This window comes from Peromyscus eremicus, chromosome 20 (genome assembly GCF_949786415.1).
Source record: "Peromyscus eremicus chromosome 20, PerEre_H2_v1, whole genome shotgun sequence".
Taxonomy (NCBI): domain Eukaryota; kingdom Metazoa; phylum Chordata; class Mammalia; order Rodentia; family Cricetidae; genus Peromyscus; species Peromyscus eremicus.
In genome coordinates, this window is record NC_081436.1 from 2,575,804 (window position 1) to 2,591,303 (window position 15,500).

The window sequence follows — 15,500 nt, forward strand, 5'->3', positions numbered from 1 at the left end:
AGACGCAGGTAAAGGTGGAGACAGGGGCAAATGGCTTCATTTCCCCTAGTAAATAAACATGGAGAGAATCTGATCTAAAGCGTCTGAGGAGACAAGCCAGTGGTTAGGCGACATGCCAGGCATCAGGTCTCCTCTCAAGAGGGCTGACTTCAGAAGAGAGTGAGAATTGGGCTCAGAGGACGAGTGATTCCCAGTGGTACCTGGGGAGGACTTCAGTGAAGATTGCCTGGCAAGGGAGAAGGAAACTCGTGGGGACAAGTCCAGGCCTGGACCTTATTGTGCCCTTCCTCCCCTGCAGGGTGAGTGTGCTCCAGAGAGACACAGTCCTTAAGGTCACATGTCTGCTCTGTATTGATAGTCAAGGAGCCGGCACACAGGTGAGAGTAAGTGGGGTCGGACCCTGGGTTTGATGGAGTAACAGGACACTGGCATCTATGTAACTGATGTCACTTCCTGTGGCCCCGTTATGGGGTAAGTCGTGACTTGATGTTCCAGGAAACTGCCCCTTTATCACTGGGTGATGGCTCTCATCTGTGAAAACCCCTCAGCGGGAGTTGGGGACCTGAACACATATCCCTGACCCCTTGTGTTTCTTCCTTCCGGCGCTGGTACCTCCAGAACTTCTAGGTACTAGTGCATAGCTATGCCTTTTCTGGGTGGACCCGTGGGCCTTTTGGCTATGAGGTTGATAGAGATGTAGATAAAAGTGAAAACGGGGCCCAATTCACTTTCCAAGGCTGTTTCTTGCCATCAGTGAAGCCACAGTCACAAGAGTAGTAAGAATGACCAGCCGCTGCCAGGATGGATAGTTGTGCAGAACTGGAGGAAACACGGCTTTCGGCCTCCTGCACACACCCCGACACGTCTCTAGAAACCACATTTCTTGGTCCTCTCTATAGGCTCACAGTGTGTAGTTTTGTAGGTGTGCACTGTACAAGAGCCCGGTATAGGTCTGTAGGTTGTGATATGTCTCCAGCAGGTGGCAGTACAGTGCCCAAGGGGGCCGGCTGTGGTTTGCTTTGCTTTGTGCTGCTAAAGCTGGTGTTAAAACTCCAGGGCTCCTTCTGAGCGCAAGGAATGCAGGTGTGCATCACTGCAGCGGGCTAGCCCTGGCGTTCTGAATGTTCCTGTCATCCAGGATGCACTGCTCCCTGAAACTGTTCAAGATGCCACAAAGACACTTTGGTAGAGCTCCTGGGTGAGTCCTTCTCAGCCAGGAGAGGCATGTTCTCCTGAGCCCCAGGGCCCCAGGCATGCACCTCTATTCTCCTGTTTCACAAAGGATGTTATTTACTTGACTTCTCCGACTGGCTGAACCATCCTCACCACCCTTTAATCTAACTCCATGCCTAGCAAAGCACATAGCTTTTGCTCAATACAGTTTTTGCAGAGAAGTTAGAGGTAATGCTTCCTAGTGTTTACCTGGCCTTCAAGAGCCTTGGGTTCAGTCCCCCCTGCAGCAAAACACACACACACACACACACACACACACACACACACACACACACACACAGCAATACAAAGTTTGCCAAAGGAAGAACCTGCTAAATAAACTCACCAGAAGCTTGGGCTTGAGAAATAATCACCACAGAACTTGTGTTTGGGCATGCCACGGGCTCATTTAGCCTTTGAAATTTTATTCTTAGGTCAGGCTGGCTTACTGGAGCCGTGTCCAATTGCTCAGGCTCTGAATGTCTTACTAGTTCAGGACTCGTGCCTTGATGGGTGCCAGAGGACAGTTCAGGGAACAGCCTTGGAATGTTTTGACTGTCAATGGTGCAGAGACACTGTGACATCGCACAGATCGGCTCCGTGACCCCACACCCCAGGGACAGTTTTGTTCCCTCTGAGAACTGGTGTCTTGCAAAGTGAGAGATGTACCTCCCTCTTTATTTGGTGACTGGGAAGTTCAGAGCAAATTAAGGTTCACTTTTTTAACCCCTCCAGTGCTGGTGATAGAACCCAGGTCTCTGAGCATGCCAGGCAGGGACTGTACTAGCCCTGGGACGCACTTAATGGGACCTGCATGCTCTGTACTGCCCCGTGGACCTCAGCAAATGACCTGTCCATTCCAAATGATGTTTGCGATGTGAACAGGCAGGTTTTGGATGGAGCAGGCAGGAGTACCTGCCCAGACTCCATAGCTACTACAGATAGCAGTTGGCAGCGTTCTAGTTTTAGGCAGAGGCCCAAAGAAATCAAACAGCAAGGAAGTAAGTGTTGCTGGCTTAGCAACCGTGGTTTTGGGGTTGATGGGAAGAATCACACTCCAGGGCACTTCTGACCTCAGGCCCAAAGTGGATTTTGGATCTCAGTGGAGGCAAGGTGAACAAAGAATCTCAGTGTCAACCTGGTTGGACCTCCTAGCTCTGGGCCTGTCTCACCCCTGCAGTGGTCAGCACATAGTGGGTGAACAGCAAGTGCCTGTTACCTAAGAGCCTCATATGGGCTAGCTCTTCTCCCAGCCTGGCCCTTCCCTCTGTTAGGTCCCAATAATGACCTTTCTTCCACAGAGGGGCAGAGCTGGTGTGGTGAGCAGTTAGGGCTAACCATGGCATTTCTGGGTCCTTCTTGGTGCCAAGGAAACTATTTAAAAAAACAAAAACAAAGCCGGGCGCTGGTGGCACACACCTTTAATCCCAGCACTCAGGCGGATCTTTGTGAGTTCGAGGCCAGCCTGGTCTACAGAGCGAGATCCAGGACAGGCTCCAAAGCTACACAGAGAAACCCTGTCTCGAAAAACCAAAACAAACAAACAAACAAAAATAAATAAATAAATAAATAAAAATAAAACAAAAACAAAAAAACTACTTCTAGGTCCAAAGGGTGGGAGGGTAGCCTGTCATCACCTAAGACTGGGGACCACCAGTGGGTCCCCGGAGCCACTGCAGGAGCTGACCAGTCACTGTTCTTACCTGCAGCTCTGTCAAAGATGCACTGGACACCAGAACACGCCCAGCCCCTCAACCAGTGGCCAGAGCAGCACCTGGACGTCTCCTCCACCACCCCATCGCCGGCCCACAAGTTGGAGATGCCTCCAGGGGGTCGCCAGCGCTGCCACTACGCTTGGGCACACGACGACATCTCCGCCCTCACTGCCTCCAACCTCCTCAAGCGCTACGCTGAGAAGTACTCCGGAGTCCTGGACTCGCCCTACGAGCGCCCGGGCCTAGGCAGCTACGGTGACGCCGCCTTCCTCAACGGCGCCAAAGGGGACCCGGAACCCTGGCCGGGGCCGGAGCCACCTTACCCCTTGGCCTCGCTCCACGAAGGCCTCCCGGGAGCCAAGCCGGCCGGCGGGGGTGGGTCCGCGGGCCTCGGGGGCTCCCCGGTAGTAGCCGGGAACCTGGCTGAGCCGCTGTACACGGGCAACGCGTGCGGGGGCCCATCGGCGGCCACCGAGTACGCGACGGGCTACGGGGGCGGGTACCTGGCGCCCGGCTACTGCGCGCAGACGAGCGCCGCGCTGGCCGCGCCGCCCCCGGCCGCGCTCCTGCAGCCAGCCCCGCCGCCGGGCTACGGGCCCTCGGCGCCGCTCTACAACTACCCGGCGGCCGGCTACGCCGCGCAGCCCGGCTACGGTGCGCTCCCGCCGCCCGCCGCGCCCCCCGCGCCCTACCTGCCGTCCGGCCTGGCGGCACCCACGCCCCTGCCGGCCCCCGCACCGCCCCGGCCCGCGCCCTACGGCTTCCCCGCCGCCGCCGAGGGCGTGTCGCTCAAGCGCAAGGCGGTGGACGAGGGCGCGGAGGCCCGCTACCGCAAGTACGCTTACGAGCCCGCCAAGGCCCCCGCGGCCGACGGTGCCGCCTACCCCGCCGCGGACGACGCCGAGTGTCGGGGCAACGGGTTCCGCGCGAAGCCACCCGGAGCTCCGGAGGAGGGGACGGGCAAGTACGGCGGCGGCGGCGGCGGTGGCCCTCTCAAGGTCCTGGGCTCCCCCGCCTACGGCCCTCCTCTCGAGCCCTTCGACAAGTTCCCCGAGCGGGCCCCGGCCACCCGCGGAGGATTCACGGCGCCGTCGGGGGAGCCTCCCAAAGGTGTGGACCCGGGGACCCTGGAGCTGGTGACCAGCAAGATGGTGGACTGCGGGCCCCCGGTGCAGTGGGCAGACGTGGCGGGCCAGGGCGCGCTCAAGGCGGCGCTGGAGGAGGAGCTGCTGTGGCCCCTGCTCAGGCCGCCCGCCTGTCCCGGCAGCGCGCGCCCGCCGCGGACCGTGCTGCTCTTCGGGCCCCGCGGCTCCGGCAAAGCGCTGCTGGGCCGCTGCCTCGCCACCCAGCTGGGCGCCACGCTGCTGCGCCTGCGCGGGGCCGGCTTGGCCGCCTCCGGCGCCGTCGAGGGCGCGCGCCTCCTGCAGGCGGCCTTTGCGGCCGCGCGCTGCCGGCCGCCGGCGGTGCTGCTCATCAGCGAGCTGGATGCGCTGCTGCCGGCGCGGGACGACGGCGCCTCGCTGCGGGCGCCTCTGCTGGCCTGCCTGGACGGCGGCTGCGGCGCGCGCTCCGACGGCGTGCTGGTGGTGGGCACCACCTCGCGGCCGGGGGCCCTGGACGAGGCGACCCGCCGGCGTTTCGCGCTGCGCTTGTACGTGGCCCTGCCCGACGGCGCGGCGCGCGGGCAGATCCTGCAGAGGGCGCTGGCTCAGCAGGGCTGTGCGCTGAGCGAGCGGGAGCTGGCCGCCCTGGTGCAGGGCACCCAGGGCTTCTCGGGCGGCGAGCTGGGGCAGCTGTGCCAGCAGGCAGCGGCCGAGGCGGGCCTCTCCGGACTGCAGCGGCCCCTTTCCTACAAAGACGTGGAGGCTGCTCTAGCCAAGGTGGGCCCTCGGGTCTCCCCCAAGGAGCTGGACTCGCTAGTGGAGTGGGACAAAATGTATGGCTCCGGACATTGAGGGTGGCAGAGGGGAGGCCACCTCCGCCTCAGGGGATGTCCTTGGCCAAAGGAGTGATGAATGTGGGGTGGAAGAGGGGAGGACTCTGCCAGGGGATTTGTTCTTTATGGGAAGGAAAATGCTTCTGCCCGGCAGATCGATGCCATATGCACCGTGTACTCAGGTTTCTCCTATTTATTGTGGACGGGAAGTTCGCCATCTCCGCCGGGCACACCGGGCACACCCGACATGAGCTGGCACCAGGGCCTAGGGAACTCCCGCCCTCTCTCCACAATCCTCTTGCCTCCTTGCCCTCTGAGCATCCTCCTTCCCGTTCTACCTTCTCTGTATTGACTTAGTTTCTCAAGGCTTTGTCCCTGACCCTCCTCATACTGTCCCTGTTCTTTCAGCTCCACCTTCCGGTCCCCACCTCATCTGTCGCCCTCCGTGCTTCTCTGTGTAGCTGCTGTGTGTCTCCTGGACTCTGCTTTAATCCCTCCTCACTGTTCCTCGTCCACACCGCAGCGTCTCTTGACAGTTCTTTTGGCCCAGAGGCTGAGGAAGGGGGTGTAGTGAGCCCCACAACCCCCTCAGTACATTTATCCACCCGACATCTTGGGTCTACGGGGTGGGAACAAGGAAAGGGGGGGGAAACACCCAAAGAAGGGTTTTGTTTTGTTTTGTTTTTGGTTTGTTCATTTTTGAGGTTTGCCCCAGAAATGTAGGTTGCTTAATATTTTAGGCCTCTTATTTTTGTAAGATGTGTAGGATTTACTGTTTTTCCGTTTTATTTTGACAACTCAGGAAGAAACTGACCTCAGAAAGAATGTTAGACTTTGCCTGCTCTCCTGTTACCCCCAGCCCCACCCCAGGGGAGCAGATTCTCCCAGACCAGAGAGACTTGGGGCTGCTGAGGAACACCAGAGAAAAGCCCCAAACTGCTGTTACTGGGATAGAAACAGAATGTAGGCAAGGGCTCCTCCCCAGGCCCAGCGTGGGAGCAAGAGGAGAGGGTGGGGGCAGGGGACTCCAGAGGGCAAGTGAGGCTCCCTATTGCCACTGTCTCCTGTGGGCTCCATCCTCGGCTCCAGGTTGTCTGTGAAGCTTACAAGGGGCTGGGGTGCTCTTGCCCATATCCTGCCTCAGAGGTGACCCAAGTGGAACGTTCTCAGGCCACCTCACTGGACACCTGCTTGGTCAGAGGCTCCCTAGACCAGGCTAAGAGGATTCCCTCAGGAATGAAGATGATCTAGCCGGAAGTCTGGCTGGGCACAATATTGACTACTAGGAGCCAGGCCACCTGTTCCTCTGGGTCCTGTCAGGAGGCAGAGCATTGCTCTGGAGAAAGTTCTGTGGGGAGTGTATTTACTTGTTCCCCTGGAGTGTTGGGCCTGGAGAGTACAGGGTGTTTTCTGGTGACAGGGGGACTAGAACCCTCCTCTTCAGCCCCCATTCCTCCTCCTGCTTGTTCCCTTCGTGGGGCTTCAGCGATTTAGCCCCTCAGACCATGTCACAATCTTTGGGGCAAAGAAAGGACACTCCCCATCTTTGTCCCACCCTGGCCCCCCACCCCCGCTTATCCCTACAGTTCCTAGTTCCCTGTCATGAGAGATGTGGTAGGGGCCAGGGTGCTGAGGGCAGGTGCTAGCCGTGAGTGTGAGCAGGAAAGCTCGGCCTCCTCTTCATCCTTGTTCTCTCTGAGCCTCTCTCTGGAGCCAGCCAACCAAGGGCAGGACTCAGAATGCTGCTGCAAAAAGATCCTTGGTGGGAACACGGAGTAAAGGAGTTCTCTCAGGTCTGGGGGTGGGGGTGGGGGTAGAGGGGTAGGGAAGTGGAGTTGGGGACCCAGCTGTCCCTTCAAGCAGCAGCACCTCTAGGGGGCTGGGTAGGAGTTCATGGGCCAATCCCCAGGGTCCCTACACTTCCTTTGCTGGGCTCTTTGTGTTCCCAGGTTTGGAAGCTTTGCACAAGAAGACAGCCCCCAGCCGCAGCACCTACCTCATGAGCACTGGGCAGGATGGCAGGGCGGGTCTAGCTCTAGCAATGTTGGGGGCATACCAAAGAATCCAGGGGTGGAGCGTGGGAGGGGCAACGGGCCCTGCAGGGGAGGGCACACCGGCGGCCATCCACTCCCTGCGCTAAGGTTGGGGTGGGATCCTGTCCTTCAGCTGTGACCATTTCTACCTCATTTTGCTGTGTGTTGTACATGGACATATTTATCTCCTGTCTGATAATGCTCTGCAGTTGTGGTCTGTCTACCTCAGAAGAGACTGTATTTTAAGAGAAAATATTACACAGTATTAAAGTTATGACGTGTGGTATTTGGAGGATTTCTTGGGGGTAGTGGGATGTGGGGAGGGTTGGCTACTCAGGTTGGCTACCCTGGCTGTGGCTCTGGGTTTCTGTTTCTTCAGCAAACAGTAATGGGACGTTGCTGTTCACTCCATGCCAGTGGTTGTCCATTGCTGGCCTGAGGTCACATAAAAGTCCTTCCCTGCTGATTCACTGTAGCCCTAGACTCTGAAGTATGAGGAGCAGTGAAGTGTGAACACGTTGGTAGAATGAAGGGAGCTGAAGAGGAAGAGGGGCCCTCAGGAGCATGACCGCAGCCCTGGTTGAGGTGAGGGTCATACTTGTCTTCCACATGGTGGAGGGCAAGGTGTGGAGACATCCAAAGCCCAGTGTTTCGGGCTACATGAAGTCCTTTGTCCATTTCCTCACCATCTTTCAGTCCCAGTTTTCTTTGACAGCTCATGATAGACTGAGAGATGGGAAAATTAGGGGCACCATGGAGCTCTGTGGGGAGGCTGGGACCCACTGCTATCCCAGGGCTTTGCCTGCCACAGGCCAAGGGGAAGTGTGCTGGGCTCCCTCTCACACAGGAGTGCGCACAGGAGGCAAAGCCAGAAGCAGCCTCTGGAGAGACAAGTTGACTATTTCCGGGATTCAAAGAGCCCTGCCTTTTGGTCCTTGGCGGTCCAGATGTGGCCTCCTGCAGTTTATCATGTACCTGTTGAATGATGACATTGTGGGGTGCTGAATAAAACCAAGCTGCCAAGGACACCCCTGAGAACCCATAGTGGGAACAGTCTTCCAAACAGACCATATAAATATATAACTATAAGTAGGTAAGGGTGCCGGGAGTGGGTGGATCCTAGGAATCTTCTCACAGCTGGCATAGTTGTTTGGTTCTGATACAGTCACTGGGGACTTCTGTTGAGTAGACCCTGGTATTTCTAGAAGAGTGGTCCAATGAAGAACACAGGGCTTCTCTCAAGAATGCCCAAGGGGAGCCAGGAGGTGATGGTACACGCCTTTAATCCCAGCACTCAGGAGGCAGAGGCAGGTGGATCTCTGTGAGTTCAAGGCCAGCCTGGTCTACAGAGTGAGTTCCAGGACAGCTAGGGCTACACAGACAAACCCTGTCTTGAAAAACAAGGGGGGAAAAAGTGCCCAAGAGGGCTGGGGAGATGGCTCAGCAGGCAGAGTGCTCACCATGTAGATGTGGAGATCAGAGTTTGGATCCCCAGCACCCATGGAAATGCTGGGTTGATATGGCAGCTCACCTGTAATTCCAGCCTCTGGAAGGCTGAAGTAGGGTTCCCTCAGAGTAAGATGGCTATCTGGATTAACCCTATCAGTGAACTCAGGCTTCAACTGAGAGACCCTGATTTGGTGAATAGGGCAGAGTGACCGAGCCCGTCAGCCTCAGGCCTGCACTAGTACACACACAGGTGCCCCCACACCACACACAGACACACGGAAAAAAAAAGTACCCACAAGCGACAAGTCAGGAGCCTTCCCAGGCAGGAGGGGTAGAGGTCAGCAAAACATGGAGACTGGAGAGGGTATTGTTGACATCATTTATGTTCGTTACAAGAGCATAAAATGGGGACAGGAGTGAGGAGACCTGAGGTTGGATGAGTCAGGCGGGACCCCAAGCTACCCTCAAGCCTCTGCATGTAGGTGGACAGGTGGCTGTGGACAGGGGCCTGCTTCGCAAGAATCCACACACTGAGTCAACAAACCTTTGCTGAATATACTGGTCACTACTGGGGCAATGTGGGGACCTCAGTCTCATGGGTGAGGCAGTAAAAAGGTCTAGCTGCAGTGCGTTGAGCGTGATGGTGGTGGGAGGAGACTTAGAGACGGTCTATGATGTGTGTGGACAGTGTGTGTGGCTGCCCGAGGGCATGAGATAGCAGGGTCCACCACGGAAGCCGAATTGCCGGACTGTGGGGCCAAATCACAGTCAAGCCACCTTGGGAACAGATGTGTTAGGTAAGTGGGGGTCCAGTGTGTGGGGATGGGAGAATTTGCCCAACCCTGAGAAGTTGAGGGTTTAATCTAGCAGACGGGAGAGCATGCCGAGAGAATCTGGACCTTGGCTGCAGAGCGTCCAGCGCTTCCAATAGAAGTCGAAGGACAGCAAATGAATTAGACTAGGGTTTCAGTGAGTTTAGATTAGGCCCTTGACTATAAGGCCCGGGCTGCCACCCAATCCCCGCCCTCCACCGGGGTGGGGGGCTGCTAGGAGTCGCTTTCCCCTGGACTCTGAGCTTTCAGATCTCTGCCCCCCCCCCCCCCCCCCGCGCGGTGGCTGACTTCTCTCTGGCAGGAGCGTCCGCGTTCCACGAATGTCCCTCGCCTCTGCGCCGCCACAATCCCCAGCCTCGCGGCATTCGGAACCCCTCCCTCAGGCCGAGCCATGGCGTGGGCGCTGGTCCTGGCGCTCTGCAAGTGGGCGCTGGCCCCCGCGGGCGCGCTGGACGCCATGGGCCCTCACGCTGCAGTCCGCCTGTCGGAGCTGCTGACCCCGGAGGAGTGCAGCCACTTCCGATCGCTCCTCGAGGCGCCCGAGCCCGACGTGGACGCCGAGTTCGCCCGGCTCTCTGAGGACTGGCTGGCCCGGCCCAAGCCGCCCACAACCTCTCCTGGAGCGCAGGGCACCGTGGGGCAACGGCGGCGGGCGGCAGCCGGGCAGCCGTCGGAGGGACGGGAGGACGCTGGACTGGAGTCTAGCGAGGTGTCCGACGGCTGCCGCGAGGCGCTGGCGTCCTGGTTGGCCGCCAAGGCCCCGGCCCTGTCGTGGGACCGCGTGGCCCGGGCCCTACGGCGCAGCGGCCGCCCCGACGTGGCGCGGGAGCTGGCCAAGAACCTCCACCAGCAGGCGACGTTGCAGCTGCGCAGGTCGGGTGCGAACTACGTGCAGCCGCCGGTGGCCCCGGCCCCCGCCCCGGCCCCCGCCCCGGCCCCGCGCGAACGTCGCTCCGCGGCCTCCGTGCCCTCCTGGGACGATCTCGAGCTGATCGTGGAGCGCCTGCCGCAGCCCCCGTACACGCGAAGCCCAGCAGCCTGGGTCCGGCCGCTGGCGCTCGGGCTCCTTGCCGGCTTCGTGGGCGCACTGGGCACTGGGGCGATGATCACTGTGCTCACGCTGTGGATCACCGGCGGCGACGGAGACCCCGTGCGGCCTTGCGCCCCCGGCCCGCCCAGGCCGGCCCCCGCTCCCGGCGGCTGGGAAGCAGAGCCGCTCCTGCCCCCGGCCTGGGCGCCGCAGGGACCCTCCTCCCACGGCCTGCCACTGTGAACCCCGAGCAGCGCCCCCACAGCAGCCGCCCCACTATAAAGTTTCCAGAGGCTGTGGAGGGCGCAGTCTGCCGCCGAGTGGATGGAAACCGGCGTCCTGGGCCTCGGGAGCCGGCCAGGGGTCCCCAGCGCTGCCCAGCGCCCGCCCGCCGAGCCACGCTTTTGGACACACTCTTGTATCCATTCCGTGCCAGGAAGCTGCTCACCACTCCGTAAGGGGCGCGGTGGGGACTCTTGAACCCAGAACTGACTGGCCAGTCTGCGCCCCACAGGCCGCTGGGGTGTGCCGCACCACTCCTCTTGAAGGCCCAGCGGGAACCTGGCACCTGCCCTGCCCACCTCTGAAGGATGAGCCAAGCCCTGGAGAACCTGTAGCCAGACAGTCCTAAGGCCAGGGGCTTGGGACGAAAGCCGTGACAGAATGACAAGCCAGTCCAAGAGGAGAGTTGAAAACAAGATTGACGTAACCCTTTATTGCAAATTCTAAAGTAAAAAGATGTACAGTACAAAGTAAAATTGAAAATTCAGACTATAAACTTCCAATCCGCTTATACATTCTCATTTCTCAAGCATTTCTGCCATTTCCGCATAAACAGAACGGGGACGAGTCGAGGCGGGAAGGAAAGAGATACAGCATGGGGAAAAAAAATTGTAAGAATCACGAACCCCAGAAGCAAGTGCAAGGAAAGACATTTCTCGACCTGCTGTCCTGGTGATGAGAAGCAGGGATGGGCTGGAGCAGTGCAGTTTAAAACGGCTCTCAGAATAGCAGCGTTTATGGTACCAGTTCATCTTCCTCAAGTCCACAGTATGCTTTGCCCTTCCCTGGCGCCTTGGTCTCTGTATCTCAGATCGCTTTACAAAACACCTAGTTAAAGCCTCACAACACCCCTGTGAGGTAGGTCAGTATTATTACCCCCATTTTACAGATGGGGAAACTGAGGCACAGAGAGGTTAAGTGACTTGCCCAAGGCCACACAGCGAGCCAGTGGTCAAGCTAGGGATGGAACACAGTTCTGTCCCTCTTCTGGAACCACTGGACCACGCTCCCCTTTACCTATGTACATTCTTCATACACACACACACACACACACACACACACACACACACACACATGTGCACACCTGCCCACTTCGCCCCACTTAGCCTCTATGTACAGCAAACAGCAGTGGGCAGGGGCAGGGGCAGGGGCAGGGGCGCCTCAGGAGTGTTTTGATGGAGGAAGCCTTGAGAAGAGGATCCAATCAGCACTAGCCCGGTGCAAGTCTTGGCCTCACACCCAGACTTCCTCTTTTCCCGACGCCCCCTGCCCCCCGACTGACTGGCCGGCAGCTGATTCTCTAGGGGGTGGGGGAGTACCTGAAAATGAACGAAGCTTTTTGCAAAACTTTGGGCAACATCTGAGAAAAGAAAGAGGCATCGTTCCAGAGGATGCCCAGGAATCAAGTCACTAAGTCCGAACCCTCCCCAGAAGGCTCGGAGGCTGGGGCTGAGGACAAGGATGGGGACTGACCTACCAGCCATCTCTCCAGTCAGCTACTAGAGTGGGCACTTCAAGACCTCCTGAGTATCCCTAGACCAGGAGACACGGCCTGGAGAGGGGTGTCCCCTCCCCTGCACACACGTGAAGGGGATGGCCCCAGTCTGCTGGTCTGGTTACGGGAGTGGATGAAGGGCAGGGCCCAGCACTAGCTAGTGAGCGGAAGCTGCTCAGCTTGCACTAGCTTTGGGGGATGGGGGTAGTTTTTTCTTAAATCATTTCCATGAGCGAGGCAGAAGTCAGGCCAGGCCAGCTGGGTTGGCTGAGGTCATCTCTGGGGGCTCTACTGGGTGAGACAGCTGAGGGAGGGGTCCAGCCTAAGGGGCAATGCCACATGCAACCGGCGGCAGGGAGGGACCTGGGGATCAGGACCTGGCTTTTCTCTGCAGTCCCTACTTAGCCAGAATTGGGAGGCTCTGGTTCCTCGGCTCCTTTTCCCAAATGCTCCAGGGTCCCAGTTCCCAGACCCCTTCCAGAACTCGAGAATGGGCAAGTCAGACAACAGACACACACCGAGACAGGCTTCCCTTGTGTGGTAAAAAGGGCCATTTTTATTTTGTTTCCTTTTGGCTTATAGTAATGGACTGCTTTGAAATCACGTCTCATCTAGCGCAGCGCTGGCCTCCATGCATCCACTAGCACTCTACTGGTCCTTTACAGTTTCCGTTGGTTGTGGAGATCAAATGCAAGGAGCCCTTTGGGCTCCGTAGCGCCGGGGGCCCTGCCAGGGAGCTTGTTTCTCTCTGCCCATAGCTTCAAATGCTTAAGTGATGGCTGGCGAGAGCAGGCCACTCTGGCTCTCACCCTCGGCTGCCTTCCCAGTCTCCTCACCCTAAGCCACAGGGAAGTTAAGGAAGAGGGGGAGTGTTTTCACGGTATAACCAGCAGTCATGTTGGCTCCTGCTCAGGGGCTTTGGCTCTGCGTTTTAAATGAACAGCATCACATGACTTTTGCTTTTTGTCTTTTTTATTTTTATTTTTAAAGGAGGATCGTGGAATATAAATACTGCACCAAGGACCCGGCTACAAAAAAATAAATATTTATATTTATATATCTATATATATATATGTGCAGTGGTACTGGCTGCTGCTGCTCTTTGATTGGTGGGCTTCGTGAATATTTGGCAAAGCGTCGCCACTTGCTCACTCTGTGAGGACACGGAACAAAACAGAACGGAACCAACTGGAAACTGCCATAGCCGATTGATTCTTTAGGTTCGATGCCTGTTAACTGCGGGTGTGAACTGCTGGTGATGGTGTGGTTCACAAGAAGTGTGGAGCAGGATGGAGAGAGAGCGCGAGGGAGGGGGGAGTGGCCAGGTGCAGGGGAGGAGGGGGAGGAGCAACAGGTGGGGAGGTCTAATCAGTGGGCAGAGGTGTGAGATCCCGAGGCTGGGACGGAGGGAGGGAGGGAGGGAGGCAGCAGCCTGCTGGGCTGGGTCAGGAGGGTCAGATCTAGGCTCTAGTAGCTTAAGAACATTACTAGCATGGCGCTTGGTGTTCCTAGCAAGATCAAATAGCTGTTGCCCATCTCCAGATCTAAGAACAATGATTAAGTGTAGCCAAATCTTGCATAGAAGTGGTTAGAATTTATTGCACATTGGAACAAAAATATATATTTTTTTGTTGTTTTGGAAAAGACCATTAGCAATAAAAAATTTTTTGTCTGTCTGTCTGGTTGGGGTGTACATTGGCTGACAGCATCTAGTTCTAAGAAGAAAGGAAAGTATAAAAAATAAAAATAAACATGACAATGGCATAAGCCAGAAGCCATTTCCTATTTAATAAGTTAGTAATTTGTATTTACAAAAGGCATGCCAATAAAATAAAATTATATGTTACAGTATTTATAGTTCTCTTAAAAAGAATAACCACACACGTCAGCTTCTGTTTTGTGCTGTTTACGACGTCACGTGCCTGTACGTGGTTCTCTACATTCGTCCTAGCAGCAGTGGCGTTGCCACACTTCCCGAGCCGGTCCCGGCACGCTTAGGACAGTGTCTACCGGTCCCTCAAGAGGAAGCTCTGCTCACCGACTGGCTGTGGTTTGTTTTACGCGAAACTAGTCAAGTGGACTGTGAGATCACATCCAAAGTGCTGCCACCGCAAGGCAGACGGGTCTAATGTGTCTCGTGGTGGACTGCTCACTTCCCTCCACCCTGCGCTCAGGAAGGACCGAGCTGACTTGGTTCGGAGAGACTGTCTAACACTCAAGTGCAGCATCTTGGCTTTGAAGCCTTGTGTTCAGGAGAGACACCCTGGGCTAAGAGCTGTCTTCTGCAAAGCAGGAGATGGGGTGGGAGCTATGGTGCTCTCCCAGAAGTCATCCCCTGACGTCAGTGGTCAGGCCACTAAGCAGAAAGCAAGGTGGGCAGAGAGGAAATGCCAGGGAAGCCGCAACACCCAACAGAATGACTCGAGTCCCTTCCCCACAAAAGCCAGGGCAGTGGCTGGGTCCAGAGTGGCCCCACCTCTACCTCAGGTCCTGCTAGTTACCGTCATTCTGAAGACCATGGACGGAAGAGCCTGCAGCCCTACCCCAAGCAACACTGCTGCCCTTACCCAGCCCTGGCAGCTGGGAAGGGAAGCCCTGCTGGTTGGAGGAGGGTGATGGAGGCAGGAAGGACCAGCAGATGGAGCACATGAATCCCTCTGCAGGTTCGGAACCCCTGAACCCCTTCCCACATCTCCCTGAGCCTGAGAAAAGCCATAATGCAAACAGACATGACACCGAATGAAGTGAGCACCCCATAACCCCCAAAGAAAGGTTTCTGTAAGTCCCCCAAAGGCCTCCTAGAGATACATGCTACTAGAAATAGCACTTGCATCTCTACCCCAGTGACAGTTCTCCAGGACGAAGGCTAAACAATCGTCAGAATATTGCAAAATACAAATGAACTCTTTTCCTATTTGTTTTTTTAGCCCTAGGATTTGGTTTTACAGTGACATTAATAGTACAAGCCATTCGGGGCCAAAGTCTCCCCATGTACTGGACAGAGCAGCATTAGATAGTTTACCTTGCAAAATGTGCAACAATGGCTGTATGTTGAGATGTCTGTTAAACATGTACACACAACGGATCCATCTGCTTGTTGGGTTGGATTGTTTCTGTTGGTGGTGGTGGTGGTCAATTGGTTAATTATGTTTCCCTACCCAGAGGTGTATGAAAGACTTCTAAGAACTCAGAAAGAATTGCAGCCGGTATGGAACTCTTACCATTTCTCCAAATACAGTGAACGGTGCAAGGCTGGGTCCTGTCCAAAGGCTGACCCAGTGCAGGGGACAGGATTAATAGTGTCTTGTGGTGTATGGATCTCATGCATGACTTCTGATCACGGCATGCCATCATGCAAATCATTTCTACGCATTGAACGAGCACAATATTTGGAATTGGCCTGAGCAAGTCCTCCTCAGCCTGAAAAAACCTGATTGTTTCCCCCACCCATCTACAAACCACGTGACGCCCATGTGGAGAAGATGCTGCTTATGTCAAAGAAAACAGACAATTAG

General features: G+C 56.6%; 2 protein-coding genes across 2 annotated transcripts; both read left to right on the forward strand.

Annotated features, from left to right (window-relative positions):
* The first annotated feature begins 2,932 nt into the window (after positions 1 to 2,932).
* Positions 2,933 to 6,650, forward strand: Fignl2 (fidgetin like 2). The gene has a single exon (XM_059247816.1). The coding sequence runs from the start codon at positions 2,933 to 2,935 to the stop codon at positions 4,880 to 4,882; it is 1,950 nt and encodes a 649-aa protein (XP_059103799.1). The 3' UTR covers positions 4,883 to 6,650.
* Positions 6,651 to 9,555: 2,905 nt separating this feature from the next.
* On the forward strand, positions 9,556 to 11,360 carry Tmdd1 (transmembrane and death domain 1). The gene has a single exon (XM_059247586.1). The coding sequence runs from the start codon at positions 9,570 to 9,572 to the stop codon at positions 10,449 to 10,451; it is 882 nt and encodes a 293-aa protein (XP_059103569.1). The 5' UTR covers positions 9,556 to 9,569; the 3' UTR covers positions 10,452 to 11,360.
* Positions 11,361 to 15,500: the final 4,140 nt, after the last annotated feature.